At 34.7% G+C, this 21,815-nt stretch overlaps 1 protein-coding gene across 1 annotated transcript in view; it reads right to left on the bottom strand.

Moving 5' to 3' along the window:
• Positions 1-21,815, bottom strand: part of LOC118183538 (venom factor-like) — a 337,533-nt gene that overhangs the window by 77,791 nt on the left and 237,927 nt on the right. Inside the window, exons 24-28 of the mRNA XM_085818275.1 lie at positions 19,637-19,712; positions 11,510-11,669; positions 9,929-10,003; positions 6,699-6,867; positions 3,603-3,769 (exon numbers count right to left, since the gene is read on the bottom strand). Of these exons, the coding sequence (XP_085674401.1) occupies positions 3,603-3,769; positions 6,699-6,867; positions 9,929-10,003; positions 11,510-11,669; positions 19,637-19,712 (647 nt within the window). The remainder of the gene's footprint in view (positions 1-3,602; positions 3,770-6,698; positions 6,868-9,928; positions 10,004-11,509; positions 11,670-19,636; positions 19,713-21,815) is intronic.

The following is a 21,815-nucleotide window of genomic DNA, read 5'->3' as shown; positions in this document are numbered from 1 at the left end:
AAACTTATCTTGGGTGGACATCTTGAAGTGGAGGACTCGTATCCTAATAAGCGTTGACGTCGGCGGGGCTCATCTTTACGGTCACAAAATGGAAGTTTCAGAAGACATCGTCCTGTCCTGGCACTATTTGCGAAAACACACACGCAGGTAACTGGTTTTCATAATGACGAAGCTATTTTTAAGTCTGGAAAACAGAAACAGGAGCACTGCTGCCCAGCACGGCTATCCGCCTGGTCTTGAAAGTCTTAAGTCAACAATCCCGGTTCAATTTCGCCTTTTTACCAGAACGCGGCAAGGGAGCATGTTTGCAGCTCCCGGCCAGAAACGTTTTTCTACGCAATTACGGCTCGCCTGTTCTTGCTCATCCCAAGAGCAAGCTTCACGAGTAACGTCCACAGTAAGTTCCACAAGCCAGTCAGCAAGTCTCGCCTCTTAACCAAAACGCGGCCGGGGAGCATATTTGCCGCTCCCCGCCGGAAAACATCTCTCTCCGTAAATTACATCCCTTCCATCGCCCTCAAGCAAGTTTCAAGAGTAACGTCCAAAAGTCCAGCAAGCCCGTAAGTGAGTCCAACTCAAATTTCCTTCGTCTCCTTCACAAACGCGGGCTCCCACTATGGCTTCACTTATCGCCCCCTTAATTTTGGCAAAATTTGCGTTTTCAACCCCTGAATGCGGAAATAAGGGTGATCGCGCATGCGCGCCCTTCTTCACTTAGCCAACAACCGGACCCTCAATCGCCAAAAACCTGAATGACTTACATCGAAAGTCAGTAGCAACCTTTGACCTTTCTGTCACGTACTTCCTCTCTTAAGGTCAACTACACAATGAAAATTCCTTCTAGAACATTCTAAAGGACAAAGCGCGCGAAATCATGACTCAGCAAAAAATTGCTTCCCTTTCCCTGCTTCTTTTCACAATGAATCAAAGCTTGTACAAAATTTGCAAATAAAAGAAAATAAATAATATTCCCAGAAGCATCTGTTTTTCCCCAAAATTAAAGCATTAAAGTAAATAATTCAGAATCAAATAAAATTAAAATTTCCATAAATCAGAAAATCATTCACCTAGTTTTTAAAACGCTATCAGACAAATTCTCTGCACAACAGTATATATGTATTATAATTTCACTATTATTTCATTCACTAATTATTTCAAACAACTTACTGCTTATGGACTTTGTGGCTTGGTAGAGCCAATTATGGACTCTGCTTAAAATTTATTCGTAAAATCTTTTAAAAACATGTGTTATATATATGAAAACTTGCAAAGATATGGACTTTGTGCCTGGTAGGGCAGGCTATGGACTATGCTAATAATTTTTATATTATTCCTTTCATGCTTATTTTCATTATTATATTATAAATATTTGTGTATCAACTGCCTCTCACAATAGGAATTCTCGAATCACGTGCGCTCAAGACCCGACTCGAAATTCTCTTAGTTACAAATTGAATCATTCACGGTCCGAGGTTCGAATCCCGCGAACGGGCTGGCTGCATGGGTGTTTTCGTGGTTTTCCCCATGTGTAACGTGTATACGAGCCAGTTTCCCTTAAAATGTCCTCCACGAAGGCATCCCTCCTCTTAGGCAGATAGCCCTAGTGTGCTTTGCCATAATTAAATACACCAACACCAAATTGAATCATTCAATGATTTATGTCCTTCACATTACTACTCAACGTACTGTGCTGCCTTCTATGTTTAACTCATATTATTTAATTGGGAATTTCAACTAGTAAGATAATGCACGCTCGCTCTCCTCATGCAACTTAATTGTTTTCACGAAACCTTGACTCCCTTTTCCACGGCCACAGTATCTTCGTCTTCGGTTGGGTGCGTTAGCAATGTCATTTATTTACATACGCAGTTGGTCTAAGAAATATGCAAAACGAACTGGTTAAAACCCTAATGTGATTGCGTACCAGTATACCAGAGACTATTAAGATTAGGTTTAGGATACTTCAAACATAACTCACACAGAGACTGATTGAAATGGACGCCTCAAAGGCGTTCGTTCGGAGATTTTTGCTGTATGATTTTTAAAGTGGGCCTGTCAGTAGCAAAATCAAGTCGCCGAGCTGCGCGTACAGGCCTGCTGTGATGGTTTGGCCCACTGGCAGGAGCTCATAGTGTACCACTTGGTGACTAGTCAACCAGATACAAAGCATGATCTTGCGTTGGTGGAGAGATGATACCGTTAACTCATGAACCGCTAGGCAATGGTTCCAGAAGTTCAGGTCAGGGGATACTATGCCTCTTAGTGATGCACCACGCAGCGGCCGGTCACAAGCGCTGGACGATGAGGCTCTGAAAGCAGCCATTAAGAGTGACAGTAGCCAAACATGCGGTGAACTTGCTTCACACTTTTAGACATCTGATGAAATGATCAGAGTCCATTTGCACCGCATAGGAAAGGCATACAAGCTGAGCAAGTGGATACCCCAACTTACAGTCCGATGCAAACAAGCGACAGCGTGTCGCTGCCTGTTTGTTATTGCTTACTCGGCACTGCAATGCATCCATATTTGATCGAGTACTCATCAGCAATGAAATGCAGGTCCAGTATGATACATCCAGGCCTTCCAGACATTGATTGTCACCACGGGACACTGTGCCTCACACTGCGATATCTACTTTCCACAAACGCAAGATCATGCTTTGTATCTGGTTGACTAGTCACCAAGTGGTACAGTATGAGCTCCTTCCAGTGGGCCAAACCATCACAGCAGGCCTGTACGCGCAGCAACTGGAAGGTGTGCATCAGGCACTGATGCATAAAGAGCCAGCATTGGTCAATCGTAAGGGTGTACTCCTCCTCCATGACAATGCGAAGCCGCATGTGGCTCGGGAGGGCAGGAACACCATCCAGCAACTGAGCTGGGAGACACTACCCCATTCACCATACTCCCCAGACTTCGCGCCAACAGACTACTACCTTTTCCTTTTCCTGGACAACCATCTCTGTGGGAAACCCTTCAACAACTGGCCAGACCTCGAAAAGGGCTCACGGGCTTCTTTGTGTCCAAGACTCCTGAATTTTACCGCGATGGCATCGTAGAGCTAGCCACTCGTTGGCCAAAGGCCCTAGATGCCGATGGTGATTACTTTGATGATTAGCGGTGATTATTATTTGTTTTATGACTTTTTCTTTCTGACTGTATAAAACGGCAAGAACGTTTTTGGTTAGCTTGTCGTCGTTAATCTTTCATCTACTCTGGTTCACGTGATACGTAATTCGGTAAATGTGACTCACTAAATAACTTGAATAGCTGCTCGAATCACATGATCGGATGTAAAATTCAGTTAGGAAGATCACGCAAAAGATGTAGCCAACGACTGATTAATTTTTTGTGTGTTATCTGTGTACCCTGCTAAAAATGCCCCGTAGAAACCCATAAAATGTTTTACGGGGTATTGGCCTACGGGTACCTGTACAGCTCTGCGGGTGTTATAACTTCCTAATATTCAAGTACCAGTGTAAATAACTAGTTTCTCAGAAATACTTTATTTAAAAGGACATAAATTTTAAAACTTAGGTTACTGTGAGTCATAGAGTTTTGAACAATGAATTATTTGGTAATTTCTAAAACAAAAGTGTACCTGGGTAGACTGAAAGGAGCCTGATTGTAACTGCTGGGAATTTAGCCAGTTGACAACAGAAGAACTTTTCACCATATCATTGAAACGCAGTAAATTTAAAAGACCATAGGCTGTTGCTTCAATATTTCTAGCAGGATTTCCTGTGTCCCAATACATTGTATTTGCATCTAAAATATAAGAAAAAATTGAATGTTACGATAAGGAAAAAGTAATCCTTAGATTTCAAATAAAATCTACAATTTCTAACTAATCTGTACATCTTGCAATTTTTACAATCATATATATAATGAACTTTTGCATTTATTAAGAAAAACAAAGAAATAATATTATGATGGTGAAATACCATGAAGAATAAATATTTTAAAAACAAATTCTAACTAAGTATTTAAGTGGAGAACAATAACAATATACTAATAAATGATATATTTTTGTTAGGAGAAAAACAATTAGAATGGCTTTTAGGAACTTTTAAAATTTTTGGATCAAAACATATTACTTAATTTCATTTATGATATACGCAAAATGTTTAGTGGAATTCTGATTCAAAGTTTGAAGATTTTAGAAAAATGTTAGAAAGATTATAAAAGTAAATAAGAAACGAACAATAACTAGCAATAGAAGCTTTATTAATTTTACTTTTCTGCCGTAATATTCTTGTTCTTTAATGCGAAATTTTAAAGCTCTTAATTTGAATAACATATATTTATGGTTTAACAAATTATTTGTTTTTAAATCTGCAGCTTTTTAAGCCTGCATAGTAAACACAAGAATTGAAGAAAGAGAGAAAAAAAAGTTTAAAATAATTTTGTAAGTTTTATGTTAATTAACTCAGTTTCTTATTAGTTTGCCTTACTTTCACTACTTTCGTCAGCTTCCAACAGGATGAAAATTAAATTAATTAAAGTAGAAATAAGCACAGAATTCTTGAGTTGAAAAGAACTTTCAGCAGCATTTATTGACATCAGTCTGTCTGAATTTATCAGCTTTAGCTTCGGAAAGCCACCTTTGCTCCTCAAATATTTCATTATAAAATCATTACCAGCCCATTAACACTAACAAATATCCAATGGAAGAAAAATACAGCAGTATAAAATTTAAAATTAGGCTGTTTCCCAATAAAAGGCAAACTTAGTTGGGCGTAAAAAACTAATTTGAATAAACTTGTTTTTTAAAAAAATTTTGACATGTCCTTTTGTTTGGGGGGTTTGAATATCAGCGAACGGGCTAGTTGCATGGGTGTTTTCGTGGTTTTCCCCACGTGTAACGTGTATACGAGCCAGTTTTCCTTTGAAAGTCCTTCACGAAGGCATCTCTCACCTTAGGGAGATAGCCCTCGAGTGTTTTGCCGTAATTAAATAAATCAAACCCAAAACTGTTTTTGGATGTTATGCTGTAAAGATTCAAAATTCTAAACCGAGAAGCAAACCTCTTTACATTATGCACTAGTATCAAATAGTTCATTACAGAAAAATATGAAAACGATTTTTAATCATCTCATTTTCTTATAAAATTTGATCCCTGTGAATTATATTATGTTCTCTAAAGCAACGTTTCATGTTAAAAGATAGAATTTTGATAATATTTCAAATAATCAGGCAAATGGGTAAACTTCCATTATTGAAACAGCTGCAAAATACACAATAGCAATTCTGCAGTGTCTAAGGGTTTCGAATTGTTAAATTAACTTACTTCTACTCACTGCTCACCTTTAGAAGTTATCTACCTTTAAAGCTGAGTTATCGCCTTTTACTTAATCTGCCATCAGATACAATATATAACACAAAATGTAAAAATTAGCTTTATTTCCAAACCGTGAGTTAATTAAAGTTATTCAACACAAAACTTAAAATTATACAACACAAAATTTGAATTTCCTAGACAACTACTACTTGTTGGAACTTTATGTAACTGACTGTCTTCAGTGATTCTCAGTTAAGAACTCCAGCTACTCAGTTACAACAGAGTCGCCCGATCAAATCTCAATCAATGTATAACGTTTACTATCCATACCAGATGTCGACGTTCACCTCTATTTGTGAATCAGTGGCTTCCTTTCAGGGGTGGCAACAAAAGGCAACCCGTTTATTGTCTACAACGATACATGCCGATTAAGATTCTTCCTCTCAATTTAAACTACAACACTTTTCCTAAAATCTGCATAAACCTCTGGAATGAGTATGTTAAATGTCACAATCTCACATAGACTGTCACGGATACCGAGTCGCATCATTTCTATTTTTATTCAGACACGTTTCTTGTGTGAGATGTAAATTCAACATCGATTCTTTAATGAAGGAACTGTCATGTATATTACGATCTGGCAATTGGCGAATGCCGCAAAATTCTGTCAGAAAAAATAATTAATTTATAATGAAAAACAGTGTTCAAATTACAAGAAGATAAAATTATGTATTAGTATTAAGGAAACACCAAAATAGCGCTGCATAAAATTGCCATAACTATTTTAGGCAAGCTAATATTTATGCTTAGCGATGACTGTGGCCCATAGAAAATATCAAAAATACAATAACTTAACTAAAAATATTCTAGGAAGTTGATACCAACTGACGAAAATGATCTATATTAAAAAGTTTAAAACAGAAGATGTTTAATATTTACCTTCGTATAAATTGGCGGTTCTGTTTAAATTTAATCAAACAGAGTCAAGTATGATGATAAACAAAGAACAAATCGTTTAAGAGGAACTTAATTACTCCTATCGAATTCGTGTCTCATTAAAAAAAAAAAGGGTTCATTGGACAGTCTTCGAGAAGCGAAAAAGGCACATCACATTTATGCGCGATACTAGCGCCTTCTATTGATAATCAAAATAATTTCCACACCTCTAGAGACATCTAGTGGTCTACATACTTGGCCTGATACGTAGTATATTAGAAAAAATGCATTCAGACACATAAAAGAGAGGTAAAATTTTTCCTTCAGCTTATAATTTTATTATGTATTTAGTCTTTAATAAAACAATGTGTATTATGTATTATGTGCATATACTATATCACTCTTATTTCATCAGTAAACGTTTAAGTTTAACATAAAAGAATGAAAAAGCAAAACGAAATATAAAAGAAAAGATAACACCTTCATCCTGCTTTGCTAAAGATAACAATTTCTCATGCGCGTCTCTCTTTAAATGACTGTCCCCTAAAGATAAAGCATAAGCAACTATTGCCACTGGAAGTGCTTTAGTTACATCTGCCAGATGAAGTTCTAAGAAAGTCAAAGCTCTTGCCTTCACTAAATTCAGTTTCTGAAAGAAATATCAGAAATGAGTACAGTAATTAAAATATAATTTACAATTATCAGTTTACATTAAGAAGCCTCAAAACACTACTTGAATGAAATAAATTACCCCCCAAAAAATAAATTGAAAATCTAATTATTGATCTCATTCAATCAACATAATGAATTCTTAGGAAAGTTGGTGGTTTCCTGTTTCTTATTGGTGATATATTCTCATAAAGGACCATATTATGTGTATGAGATACGTATATCATCATATTAAATTATAATAATATTGTTACGAAATGCCCAGACGCATTAAGGTAGCTTCTCCGCAGAGCGGGCTTAGGGTAGCCAGAAAATGGCAAGGGAAGGCAGGGCTGCCATATTTGGCGCAAAGTCGCCCATTTGACGACAAAACTGGCGACGATATACTATAGACGGATGGAGAACTTTCTGGAACGAATTCTCACCGGTTTGGCTCAGAATGTTCTCGAACGCAAGCCGAAAGCTATATAAACCCTGCTGGTACGTGGAGAGTCAGTCAGTCAGTGCCTAGTCTAGTGAGTTCATCGCGAATATAGTGAGAGTGGCTCGTAGTCTAGCGAGTTGATCGTCAGTCTAGTGTCGAGTTGGTCGTCGAGTGTTTCACGAGTTGGTGCATCGCAAGAGTGTCTCGTCAGGGCATCGTTGAGGCTATCGAGTGTATCGTTCAGTGCATCGCCAGTTCTAGCGTGGAGAGTCTCGAGAGTAAGTTGAGTTCCGAGAACGACCGAACCGAGTCGAGAGCTGTACTCTGGTGCTTTGCCGTGAAGCTGTCTTCACCGTTATAGCCTGAAGACTGTGTCGCTGATTGTTTCAGCGTGTTTATAGTAATTTTTATAAGGCTGTAAACCTGTTTTGGAACTGCCCTGAGTAATATTGGCTAACAAATTGTGTTTTCATTCTTCATCAAATGTCGTCGTTATTCACTCCAAATCCACGAACCCGTACAGAACGCAAAAATATGCTCATTTTTTAACTGTACCTGTATTCTCCTACAGAAGACTGAATTATTCTTGGTTTTATAAATTATGCCAGTCTATTTCTCACGCCTTTATTTAAAATTTATCCAGTCTCCTGTTATTCACCAGTTTTGATATTAATTTTAGTGCTTAAAGTCTCAATGAAACCTAGCATTTTAAAACTTAACATCATTGAATATATAATCATATGCTTTTGTAACGTGGAATACTGCTTTGCCATTATTGTTGTACAACAATGAAGCGCGAATTGGCATTTCTGCCGTTTATTTAAAGTAGATTAAAAATCTTACTATCAATTTATATACGACCAAAAATTATTTTTTATATTTACCTATATTACATTTCAAAGCAGTATTTTATTTTTATAATCATTTTAATTATTCTTGATGCCTACCTTTATCTCATTGTCATAGTATAGAAGTACAAATTTATCACTAGGAAATAATCTAATGTGGCTTTATTTTACAGTATTTCAAAATACTTTTCACCCTATGCACTTCTGCATCCTTTGAAAAACCAGCTCTTCCATGTTTCCTTAGGAACGTATTCACATCATTATAACATCCTATTCATTAAAAAACGACTTACATAGTAACATAGTCTTAATATACGACAACAATGTGAAGTGATTCTGATATTTCAGTATTTAAAGGCACAGTTAGCGAAAACAGTTGGCTCAGGGAAGCACCTCAAAATTTCCATATGTAAGAGTTTGGATTTCAATGTTTAATGTTGTTCAAAAACGTACTAATGTTAATGTTAGCACTAAAACTAAATACCAGTAATTTCATTACTGAATAACCTAGATGCTGAAGTACCTCAAACAATTAATAAATCTTTCTTCAGATCGTTATTAAATTATTAAAATTGTAATTATGAAGATAAAATAAAAATATAGAATAAAAATAAGAAAGAAAAAAGTATAAAAATAAATAAAAAATATATCAATCATACGGAATAAAGTACGGAGGATATTTCATTATCAAAAACCCATTACTAATGAAATGATGCATGCAGAATTTGAAGTGGTGGTCAGGAATGTTGACATGTTCGAGAAGCTTCTCATTTTGACTTGGAATGCTTGAACTTTGGTAAATACACATCTACTTTATTGTGATTGTCTTATGATTGTCTTATGTGTGAAATTCCACAACTCGCCTAATGCAGAAGAAGATAGACGCTTACCAAATCGTGATTTTCACATAAATTTGGGTGTGCTTTATCAAGACACTGCGCTAGAGCTTTGAAGACATGATGTAGCATCAAAGTCAGAATGTTTCTGCTGCTTGTTGCAATAATTTTGGCATGGTAAAATGTTCCATTTTAAAACTTTTTTAGATCTTGTGGCACCATGAAAATATATTGTGCTATCTCTTCCTTAACAAAGAAATTGTGTGTGCAAAGAGGAACACTCTATGAACTTCCTCTACGAGTTGAGAAACCAAATAGGAATTCTACGATGATCAGGAAATTGCTATGCAAGAATATCCAAACATTTCTCTACTTGAGTATAAATCATTATCTGTTGTGTCAAGCACGTTTATCACAATAGCAATGTTCTCTGTGACAGACGAGGATGGAATTTTAAATCTGAACCATCTTGCAGACTAAAATTCCTATTCCGTTACAACTCATAAGTGAATATGATTGTATTATATGAATACGACAGTATAATGAGGATAATCATTTGCTTGTGCAGGAACTATATGCAAAAAACGTATCAACAGTCAAAGTGAGCCCAAGATTGTAGGACGATATTGTTTGTCATGGATTTTACTTTTAACCGGCAAGACATTGCAAATTTTTATTTAAGTGAATGAATATGCAGTGTCCTGAATTTCGATATAAATAAATAAACAAATGCTATCTTTTATATAAACTTGACATGAGACTGTTATTGTTCTTGAAAGGGAACTTAAGAGGAAGCTGTAAAAAATAAAAAAATTCTGCTAGCAAAATATTTCAATTTCTATAAAAGAAAACTTATTATTTTTATGGCTGTATAAGTACAGCTATAGGTTAGCAAGAAAGATAAATTTATTTTTGATAACATTTATTTTTTACCTCAACATCACAGTTACATTCTTCTAAGGCTATTAAAGCAAAAGCTGTCATTGCGATGTTTCCTTGAACACCTCCCTAAAAACATAAAATTAAATATTACATACGTCATGTATAATTCCTTAGCTACGACATATGCTCATGATTCAAAGAATGCAAGAGATCGTTCAAAGAATGAAATTACCCTACATGCAGTATAGATTAAAATTTATGTGAATATGGAAACTAAAATTTCAAATTATGAGTGAATCTGCAACATACACATTAAACAATTCATATGCACGTTATTAGATAATAAACACATTAGTAAGAAATCTGTTCTTAAAGGTCATAAAAGATATAAAAGATACCATACATTATATACAACATTGAAATACACTATTAAAGTTTAAACTTTTCTTCATTTCGTATTTTAATAAATTATTAGAAATTCGTTTTAGTTACAGTTTGCTCACATGCATTGCATTATGTTCGTCGCAGAGAAACTGTATCAATAAAACAAACTATCTCATATAGCCCAGTGAATTTCATTGTGACATAGTTACAGGACGCAACTTCTGCAACAAAGATATTTGGAACATATCTGCCTTGTTGCACCTGTCTTAGACAATTTGCTGTTGCAGAATGAAAAATAGTTGTTTAACATAAAGGGGTAACATGAACGATGTAACTTAAAAAAAATGGATGCTGAGAATGAAGTGAAACTTGAATGTTAGAACGTATTGTGATGTTCAATGAAGAAAGTAGGCTTAAGGTTATTTTTTAAAGATATGGATCAAGCCTTAAATTAATTCTGTACCGATGATTTCTGCAACTGAATGGGTAGTTAGCATAACGGAACCTACGCTAGACATTAAAAACAGTTTCTCTTTGTATAAATACCGTCTGGCTTTGATTCATAACTGAAAGAATATGACAGAAATCCTATATCTTAAAGTGGAAAAATTCGAGTATAGTATAGATCTGAACAGTATGTAACAACGGAATGAATGGCGAAGAGCTTAAATGACATACACAAGGACGGTCTTCAACACTGAGCTCCATCTCAAGAAACTGTTTAATTATTGATTGCTAATGTCTCAGAATTTAAAGGTAGAGTTAGAGAAAACAGTTGGCTGAAAGAAAAATCTCAAAATTTCAATATATGGGATTTGTGTTTCACTGCTAAATATTCTTCAAAAACGTACTAATGTTAATGTTAGCACTAAAAATAAATTCCACTTATTTCATCACTGAATAATATAGATGCTGAAGTACATCTCAAATAATTAATAAATCTTTCTTTAGCTAGTTATTATATTATTAAAACTGTCATTATCAAGATGAAATGTGCAGATATGATACATGGCCTTTGTATGGGTTAATTAAATAGAAGATAATTTCCAAAGTCTCAGCAGTAATAAAATTGTTATGTGGAATTACATTTAGAAACATTTAGAGCAGTTTATCACCAGTATCATATATGTTAATTAAATTATTGACATAAATTCAGTAAAAATAAGAAATGACTAAAGTGAAAAAGAAAATATTGAAATTAGAGCAAATAAATTTGTATTTATTTAAAAATAATAATTTAATGCCTACCATCATATTAAGATGATACATAGGGTGACTTTCAATGTAAGAACCATCAGAATCTTGTTGATTGTCAAGAAGCCACTTTACACCAGTGTGCAGCACATTTTCATCAATATGTACTAATTCATTTGCTTGGCAAAGTACTTTCATAACGAAGGCTGTCAACCTAAAAATAAAGCTCTTTTCGTTATAAGTTTCGAAATAAGTTATAAACACAATATTAATTTGAAAGCTGAAACTAAATTTAATGAAAAATTGCAAACTATCTGAGACTTTTCAGCCACCCATTCAAAAAACGGGATGGTTGAAAGACATGAGATAACTGATTTCTTGAATGTTTTCAGCCATTTTGTTTTTAGAAAAGGTAAGGATAATTTAGGTTATTTGAATACGGCAAAGCACACATAGGTATCTGCATAAGGTTGTGAAGAAATGTTTGAGGAAAACTGGCTGATATTCCCTTTACACATGTGGAAAACAACGGAAACTTACCATAGTGCTAGCACGTTTGCCTACATTCGAATCCGAGTCGAACTACCAATGTCCAGCTTTTCGTATTGCAAATTAGATTTGTATGCATTTAAGATAAGATTTTCGAATTTTTAGATCAGAGCTTTTGGCAATTCCCATCTTACTATTAGCATTTTCTCTAACTTTATTTAAAAGCTATATTCCGGTTTAGCATTCTCGCTAGCCTATGTTTCAATTAGGCGCCGATAAATATCTCAGCTAACTTATTCTACTCATTGTGTAGTCTTAGATTACATTACTAGCATTATAATTCAATTGTCTGTCATATTTATTTTAATATCCGTAAGCGGTGGAAGTTTTTCTCTAGTAAAAATTCTACCTGTTCTGTTACATTAAAGCTAAAATTAAAAGTTGTTTTAAACGTTCTTTTGTATTTTGTGTAAGACGTAGCGATAACTCGCTATTAGTGTAGTAAGGTCTGTAGTACTCCCATTTACAACAGAAATCCTACATCTGGCGCCCAACTTAATTACGAACTATGCCGTAGGATAGCGCTACTTTTAGACACCCCTGCCGGGATTCCAAGATCCTATTGCACCAGTGTAAGTCCGACAGAAGGCTTCGGCTTTATTGTAGACACTATGCGCACATCAGTGAAGCTGTCCAGCAGTTTTGACGATATAAGTTCGATGTTGACCATTTCGGAAAATATAAAAGCGTATTTTTTACATACCCTGTTGGAGAACTGCAAAAGGTAACCATAGCAACCACAGCGCTTTGAAGTCAGGTCTGGAGCTGGTGGAAAGGCATCGGGAAATATTTATTAGGTGAACCAAGGAGTGAAAATTATAAGTTTTAAGTATTTAAAACTGCTGCCTTTTGAAAGAATTCTCTGTGGTGAAAGACAGAGCGAAGTTAGAATTCGAATTTTATGGTAAATATGAGATTAAGGTAGATGAGTTAACAGATTTAATTCTAAGAAAAGTGCAGATGATAAATTTGTTGTATGGAAAAAATCTGATGCAAAAATTATTCAGATAATATTACCCAGACTTTAGCCTCAGATTCAAGATGTTCTGTAGCAAAGAAACCCTGGTAAGCTAGAACAAGTTTTTGAACTAGTGCTGGAATTTGAAAGTAAGTGAATGGCAGTGAATACCCGTATGTAGGAAGGCGAAGAAAGATTCAGCGAAATTTTCGGAAACATGTAGCCTTAAGGAAGTACTAGGTTTGACGGCAGACAGAGGTTTGGCAATCGGGAAAATGTTTCCTCCGCTAAAGGCGATCGCCAAGACAAATCTTAAAACAGGAAATTGGTCTAGGCGAAAAAAACTTTAAACCAGATTAGAGGTGCTGTGGGTCAGAGAGGGCCGTCATTTCAGAGAAAAGTAAAAGCCTGTCACATCCAATTAACTATGGTGCTAATTAAAAATTTGACCCTCTCAGTTATTCAAATTGTGTTAAACAGCATGCCTTCAGATCAAATGTAACACCACAAAGACAACACCTTTATCGGTGTTATTTTTGGGGTGAGAAACTTACAATAGCAATATTGCGGTTGGAGTTATTTAAAATCATTATTTTAAATCTTTATATCAAAAACGTAATACTGCGGTTGGTTTTTTTAAAATCTTTATCTGTCCGAGAAAATTAGTTCCCAGAAAGATACGATCGGGTAGATATGAAAAGCTAATTGGACAAGAAATCGAGCCGGCGATCTAGGACCTAAAAGAACGGAATTCAGAAGAGAAGACGAAACTGTAGCAGTTGGTGAGAAATTTTTCAGATTTATTTGATGATAACTCAGGGTTCACAAAAGATAGAAACAGGAAGTTAAAGCATACAGGCATACTGAAAACAATTATAATCCCCCCGAACATGCCTGTAGAACTATGGCGGAAAAAAATAATCTGCCACGCACAGTTTTCTCATGGCTTTTTTCGATTGACTGCAGAAAAATAAACATTATATCAAAATATCCGGTTTCGCATTAACAATAATTGAGAAAATAATAAGAAAAATTAAATCTATAAAATGCAGGACGATGCTATATTTCACGTCTGAACATGTGTCAAAAACATGTGTGAAACCGGAGAACGTGCAAAAAACCGCATTTATTACCAAATCAGTGGCTTATGCCTTCCTTAGAACGCCGTTTAGCTTTTGGGGAGTCCTCGTTAAGTTTCAGTGACAGTGAGCCTTAGACATAATCTTAAAGCCTATCTTTGGAAAATCAACATTTATATATTTAGATGACATAATAGTCATAAGCGAGACAACTGATGAACACATTCAGGATTTGCACGAAGTTTGTTAGCTTCTAAAAGAAGCAATTTTAAAGGTGTATTCGGCAAAATGTAAATTCGCAGCCAACTTCGATACCTGAGTTATAAGATATCTGAGAAGAGAAGAGAAATGGGAGATTCCAAAATTGCGGCTGTCAAAAATAACCTACCAACTAACATGGCGAAAAAATAGGCATAATTATTTTGGGCTTGAGCTTCTGTTATAGAAGTTTCATCAAAGCTATTTCTCACATAGCAGCGCCCTTATTAAATTTGCAAAAAAAAAAAAAAAAAAAAAAAAAAAAAAAGGCTAGATTTACAAGGTCTACAGAAACAAACACAGCTTTTGATAATCTTAAAACGTTATTAACCGCAGCACCCGTCGTAAAATTTCCTGAAGTGGACAGTAAATTTAGAAATCGCTGCAGATGTCCTGATTTCGCAATAGGAACCGTGCTTATAAGCAAGGTCGACAGGTGACAGGTAAGAGCGAGTCCGAACACCCGGCCGGCTTACAAGAACTAGGGTATATTTCATACAAGGTATATGATGCTATTACACTGATATAGTAAACGGATAATGCAATTACACTGAAAACGCTGTTACACTGATAATGCTGCTATGCTTCATATTTTGGCAAAACACTTAGGTCAACTAAAAAAAAATTGAAATTGAAATTGAAATGAATTTCTGTTTCTCTCTTAGAATTGCTCTTTCTTCCCTTCGTATCGACGTAAATTAAATTAGTGATTCGCGCAAGTATATTAATTCATAGATTATTTATTTTGAGTACGGAAATCTATTTGAAATGAATGAATGCTGTTGAAAGGAATCATTGTTGAAATGAATGATTTCACCAATTAATTCATTTCAAATAGCAATTCATATTCAACCAAGAGAGAAACAGCAATTCTATTGGCCGCACGAAAATTTCAAGTTTATTTTGACAGAAAACCGATTACTGTATATACGGATCATGCGAGCATTATACACTTGTATTCCGTGAAGAATTTATCACCCAGCTTCATAACATTGGATCTTAAATTACAAGAATTCAATTTTATAATTAAACATGCCATCGGGAAAGAAAATCTTGCAGCAGATGCCCTATCACAAATTAAACTAAATGATGAGGGGAAAGAATTAAAATATGTCATGGTAACTTCTAAAATTTTATATTTATATGAAGCAATTATTTCAGAAATGCAAGTAGACCCGGAAGTAATAATTATCTTCTCTTATTTAAAAGATTCCGATAATTCTGAACATCAGAGCATAACGAGAATTACGAATAGGGCTGTATATTGCGAAGTCATTGATAATTTTCTATTCTGTAATAATACAAGACATAATAATAGTATATTAAGATCGGTTACTCCATTGAGTTTAAGTATTTTACACGAACTGCACGACTCGCCTTTAGCGCCATATCGGAATTAAAAGAACAGTTAAAAAAATAAGGGAAGTTGTTTTTCTTTTCACCGTTCCAAAGATTTGTGGCGCAATATGTAAAATCCTGTAATACTTGCCAGTTAATGATATTAATTATAGCACTGCTGGGCACTTAAATAGCATAAAAACCCCATTCTGTAACGAAATCGCTGGAAAGAAAAAATAAAGTACACATGTAAAGAAAAAATAAACAGGTATTTACTCGTAATCGTTGATCATTTTTCGAACTGGGTAGAAATAATTTCCCTCAAAAGAACGTTCGCAAAAATTGCTTCAGATTTATTTTTTAATAAATTTATATTAAGGTAATATTAAAATAGTCTCAAACAATAGCAAACAATCGTAAGTCAAATTTTTGAGGGAATGTGTACGGGTGTTGACATAAAACATTTTAAAATTGTCCCTTATCGACCGCAATCGAATATCGCAGAGTGGATGAATATAAATTAAAATTATCCGTAGCTATGGAAATAAATTACCACAAACGCTGGTACAACTTAGCCTATGCAGTGAGATCAGCCAAAAACGATAGCGCGAGAAAGACATCAGCTGAATTATTTTTTGGCAGAGAGGTGATTACGTCAATCGATAATTTTTGTTGTTGTTGAAAAGAGGTCTGAAGACTTCAAGTTAGCAAATATCCAAAAATTAGTGGATGAGGTAAAGAGTAATCTAGATATGACCCATGCAAAACAAAATTTTTATTTGAGAGAATAAGAGAAAGAGCGTTATATTTAAAAGAACAAAATGGTGAAGTCGTAAAAGCGAATGTATGATGCTGATTGCTTGGGAATCGCCTGGCTTTAGCACGGAAGGGCCGTCAAAGAATGCGGTTGATACAGAGTTGGCCTCCGTGTCACAAGATCCTCAAGGAAAAAGATGGATTCCGGGAATGAAAAGAAAATGCCAAGATTCGGTGATGCTTCAAAAAGAAAAGCTACAGAGGAAGGTTCTTGAATACATTTCAGTTTAGGCCAAGGAGGAAAAACACTTCCATTGCTTGTTGGGAGTGATATCACTCAGGTGACACGACACATCTGTCGAGGAGTATATTATAGTTTAACAAAGAACGTGCGTATAAAGAACGAAAGCTTCCACAGCCGTAATGCAAACCAGTTTTGTGCAACAGGGTTAAAGCGTGGATGAACAAATCCTCTTCGACAAATAGCTAAGTGTACATGAAATTGAAGAATACGATACAAAACCAAAGAGCTTCCAAGATTCGTTCGTTGACAAAATGGTTTGTGACACATTTTAAACACAGATTTCCGTATTCAAAATAAATAAGCTGTGAATTAATATACTTGCGCGGATCACTAATTTGATTTACGTCGATACGAAGCGAAAAAATGGTGTCACATAAGTTTGAATTCTTTACAAACATGACGTACGACATCCGCTCGGCATCGTTTTCGCGAATGCGTAAAAAGGTATCAAGGCAAAAGGTAAAATGTTATTTATAGAATAACAAGCTATTTTATAGAATAATTAGGTAAAACGTGAAATTATTAATATATTGTACACTTTAACCGACTTGGCTAGTTAATTTATGAAATATATAGTTAGTCTATGAAGTAATTGAATAGCTTTAATGATAACATATATCTGGCTGTAACGAATGTTTTTTTTTTTGCTAAAAAACATTTTCAATAAAATTAGAGAAAGAAACATGAAAGCAGCATCTTTAAAGTGGGTAGTAATCACCATCCAAATCTATGATTTTCTGCCAATGTTTTGGTAGTTTTTCAAAGCCTTCGGCCCAGAAACTTAATGGCTTCGAGTCCAAAAACAGACGAAACCGCATTTCGGGCGTTCTGAGCAGAGTGGAAGGTAGCACTAGCAAGATGTAGTTGCAGGTGTGAAAAGACTTATAAGTCCAAAGGAGAAAATTCGAGGCTATATGGTGGGTGTGGAAGAATTTGAGTCAGTACAGAGTACTGCCGGTGAATGCAGAAGAAATATGTGGTCTTGCATTATCTTCTTGATGGAACATGACCTTGGGCGTCGGCTCAATTCTTTCAATTCGAAGTTTTTCCTTGGTAGCAGCGTCACCACGGGCTAGAATTTCGCTGTACATCTTAATGTCGAAGCATTTATCTTTTTTCAAAAACTGTTTATCGATAATACCACGACAATCCCACCAGATACAAAGCATGATCTTTTTGTTAGTCAAATTGCACTCTGCGACACTGCCGACGGGCCTTGCTGGGCGCAGAGCAATCCGCTTGCCGACCTTTGTTATTGAAGTAAATCCACTTTTCATCGCAACTGATGATTCGGTCCAGAATTTTCTCCCTACGTTGATATTCGAGCAGATTAGTGCAAGCCCGAACACATCTGTCCTTATCTGCTTGAGTCAGCTCATGCGGTACCCAACGATTGAAATTGTACGTCAGGTTTATGCGATGCATACTTCGACTAATGGACATAGCGCTAACATTTAACTCCTTAGCAAGCTCTCGAGTAGTTGCATACTGATCTTCTTCTTAAATTTCTTGCAGGCGGGCCACATCAATATCAGTAGGCTGGCCAGAGCGCTCTGCTTGTTGAATGGCACAGTCCTTGTTTTTGAACTTTGGTTACCAAACTTTCACATGTCATATATAATACAACATTAGTACCTAAAGCTGTATATATGATTTGGTGACATTCTGTAGTTAACTTTTTGCAACAGAACCTGAATTAAATCATGGCTCTAATCTGATAGCGGGATAGTTCCATTTCAGACACCTTGTACTTAATGATAACGATATTTGTTCACAAATTTCACAACACAGTGTTCTAAAGCAAGTCGCTTTCTTTCAAATGTCAAATATCGTTTGACAATGTATCATCAAACACTCCAATGCAAACTGTTTGGACAGACGATATTTGTGGTGGCGGGAAGCTTTCGTTAAAACCCGATATTTGCACAGTTGCATAATTAATAACTTCAACTTGTAAGTCAGGATTCATGATACTTAGTTTATATTTTTGGTTGATTCAAGCTTAGCCAAAATGTTTTAGTCATATTTTCATGCTTTAAAATTTTAGCCATTTACAGTGGAATATTTTCAATTATAAAACATTCGTGGCAGTTCTTAATCATGTATGAAATAAATCCTAAGTAGTAGATTTCTTAGCATTGGCCTCTTTTGTATACAGATACAAATCAAATAGAAGTGTGTAGCATCAGGTAAAAATTTAACTAAAGAGGAAAACTAAAACTGAGAGGCTGATTTCATGTGCGAACCTGGCAGATCAATACAAATTAAGCTTACACTAGAATCTGCATCGCAAAGTTTTCTACCTCATCCACCAATTCGGTACCAGAAACTACTGTGTGTTCAAGAATCTACAGGAATTTCTTTCTGATGCGCATTGGTTAAGTGTACAATTTGTGTTGTATGTGTCGAAGAGCGCAATATCTGCTTGGCTAGCCACTTAGGTAAGCAAAGAGCATACAGATCTGTCATAATACATGATTGTGTATCTTCAACATGGTGGTGTTTTATTTAATACCGAAATGAAATTAATTCGAACGCTGTGCATGTTTTATTATCAAAAAATGTCTACTACGCAAGGCTTGAATCTTTAAGTATATGCTACTTTCCGAATCTAATTCTTTCTTCCTTTTCGCAAAAAACTGCTTTTCAAAAAAAAAAAAAAAAAAAAAAAAAAAAAAAAAAAAAAAAAAAACGGATTGTTGGTGGTCGAGTGGATTATTCCAGGAATTGAACTTCGTACTGTATATATTTTTCTTGCGAAATATTATTAACTTTCAAAGAATGAAAAATGTGTCTATTTAAAAGCTTGAAACCGATTTGATTGTGGATTCATTTATTCAGTATTTCTTTATTATTTCAGTTAAACAAAATTTGACTAAATAATATTTCACCCTTTTTAAAATTCTGAACTGATAAATATGATTTAGTATTAAACATACCATATACTGGGTGGAGAGTGCTTGAAAGCTGAATATGATCCATCGGCTTTCCTAAATGCCAATTGATTACTATAACCTGTAAGAAAATAATTTAATAAAAAGTAAATGCAAAATTAACCAGTTCTAGTAATTTAATCAAACAGAGCTTCTTACACTGAAACATTCATGAGGTAAATTTTGGCTGTATTTAATTGCAAATATTATTTTTTTCAGATGTCGAAAGTTGATACTAATTATATTTATTTAACGACATAAAATATTTGTATGGTATCTCGGTGATCTAATATTTCCCAGAAGTTCAGTTCGTAGAATTCAGAATTACTATAATTCTCAGTTAGATAAATTATAGGTTGTAGAATTTATTAGGAGGTACGTATCGGAGCAGATATCGTGCAGCATTAGAAATGTGTTCCCCGTGATTCGAACTCCGGATTGCTAACCGAACGTGCTTTCAATTTACCACGGAGGCACGCGGGAAGGAGATAGAAAACATCTTACAATGTTGGCACAAGTAAATTATGTATTAGTCTTAATTGTATTATCATATCATATGTAAACAGATACTTCTTGATTTCACGATATAAAAAATCTAATGTGTACACCACATGACTTCCTTGTACGGAATATTAAATTATACGCATTTTTTTCTTGCATTTCATTTAAACTTATTGGATTGAATTAAATCTACTTCGCCGACAGCGCATAAATCACAATAGAATAAATGCATTCTTTAAAATTCACTCTAGTATTTGTTTACCATAGCGACACTCTAGAGCTAGATTCACTTAACAGTATAATATTTCGTTCATATTATAACTCATAATGCACAAAATTTATATTATTTAAAGAATAGAATTATCTAATCGTTGCCACATGTTCTATTCAAAGACTATAATAAAGCTAGAATGATGTATAAAAGAAATTAAGCAAAGAAAACAAAAAAAAAAAAAAAAAAAGAAACAGTTTTTCAAAGACGATTGAGTATTTCTCATTCAATTAATTCAGTTCTCACTTCGCGAGAAGGCAAAAACACATAAAAACTCAAAATATCTATATTAAAAACTACGAAGTAAATCTCAAACACTTATTTCCTCGAAAAAATTCCAGAAAGAATTAAGCATGATTTAATTGGCAGTAATAAATGAAGGCGTTATCTTTGTTGTTGCGAAGCTAAGTTTCTCTAGATTGGCAACAAATCCACTAGTCTGCTGTTTCAAATGTAAACAATCAATGGCCGCCATCAAACAAAAGGCTTAGCGGCACTTAAACAACTTTAAAATTGTTGATAATTCTAAAAATATTGCATATAGATTTACTAAAGGCATAAAAACCTTAACCGAAAGATAAAAACAACATAATTCAATCATTTTTAAAGCAAAAAATGTACAATTTACAAACATATAAAAGTAAAGAAACTGAGATCACTGAGCCGGGTAACAAAGTGGATATATTTATAAATATATTTATATACGTTTGGTGCGGCCGATTTCAACCAAAATACGAGGTGCACATCTACATGTTATAGTAGTCCTATATACAAAATTTCAACATTCTGAGGCTACTCGTTTTTGAGTTATGCGAGATACGTACGATTAATTTTAAAGGAGTTTTATAATTTTTTTGGAGGAAACGAGTCTTTTATTCTGTCCTTACGTACAGATATCACTCAAAAACATTATTAAATTGCATTCGATAGAGATCAAAATGGATATTTTCGTTGAAATATGCTGCCTGGAACTTTTCGCGTTTACAATACTTTCTTTTTACTTCGTACAAGGAAGTAAAAATAGGACAGCAGTATTTGACGAACCTTTCACACCAGGTTTGAAATGTTAAGCTGGATTCCGAAGATAAGTATTTTCTTTTTCATTTTTAGCACCGGAAGTGCTATTATTCTCAATTCTCAAATTTTTGTCCGCATCATTTTTCAAATAAAGGTGTGCTGCCACCAAATTTTATCTTCGTGCGTTATTTTAAAAAAAGTAACATAGCCAAATAAAGCAAAATATATAGTAACACAAATAAAACGAGGTTGTCACCAAATGTTATCGCCATGTAGATAAATATTACAACAAACATTAAAAAATGTATGGCAATACTTAACACTGCACTAGGAATTTTAAAGATATGCTGTGTTTAAATATTTTGTGATTTTGCTGCTAAATTTTAAGCGGCGTAA

This window comes from Stegodyphus dumicola, chromosome 6 (genome assembly GCF_044657685.1).
Source record: "Stegodyphus dumicola isolate Sdum_Otavi_A_Nest chromosome 6, ASM4465768v1".
NCBI classification, from domain to species: domain Eukaryota; kingdom Metazoa; phylum Arthropoda; class Arachnida; order Araneae; family Eresidae; genus Stegodyphus; species Stegodyphus dumicola.
The sequence above is the reverse complement of the archived record's forward strand: the minus strand, read 5'-3'. Positions and strand labels throughout refer to the sequence as shown.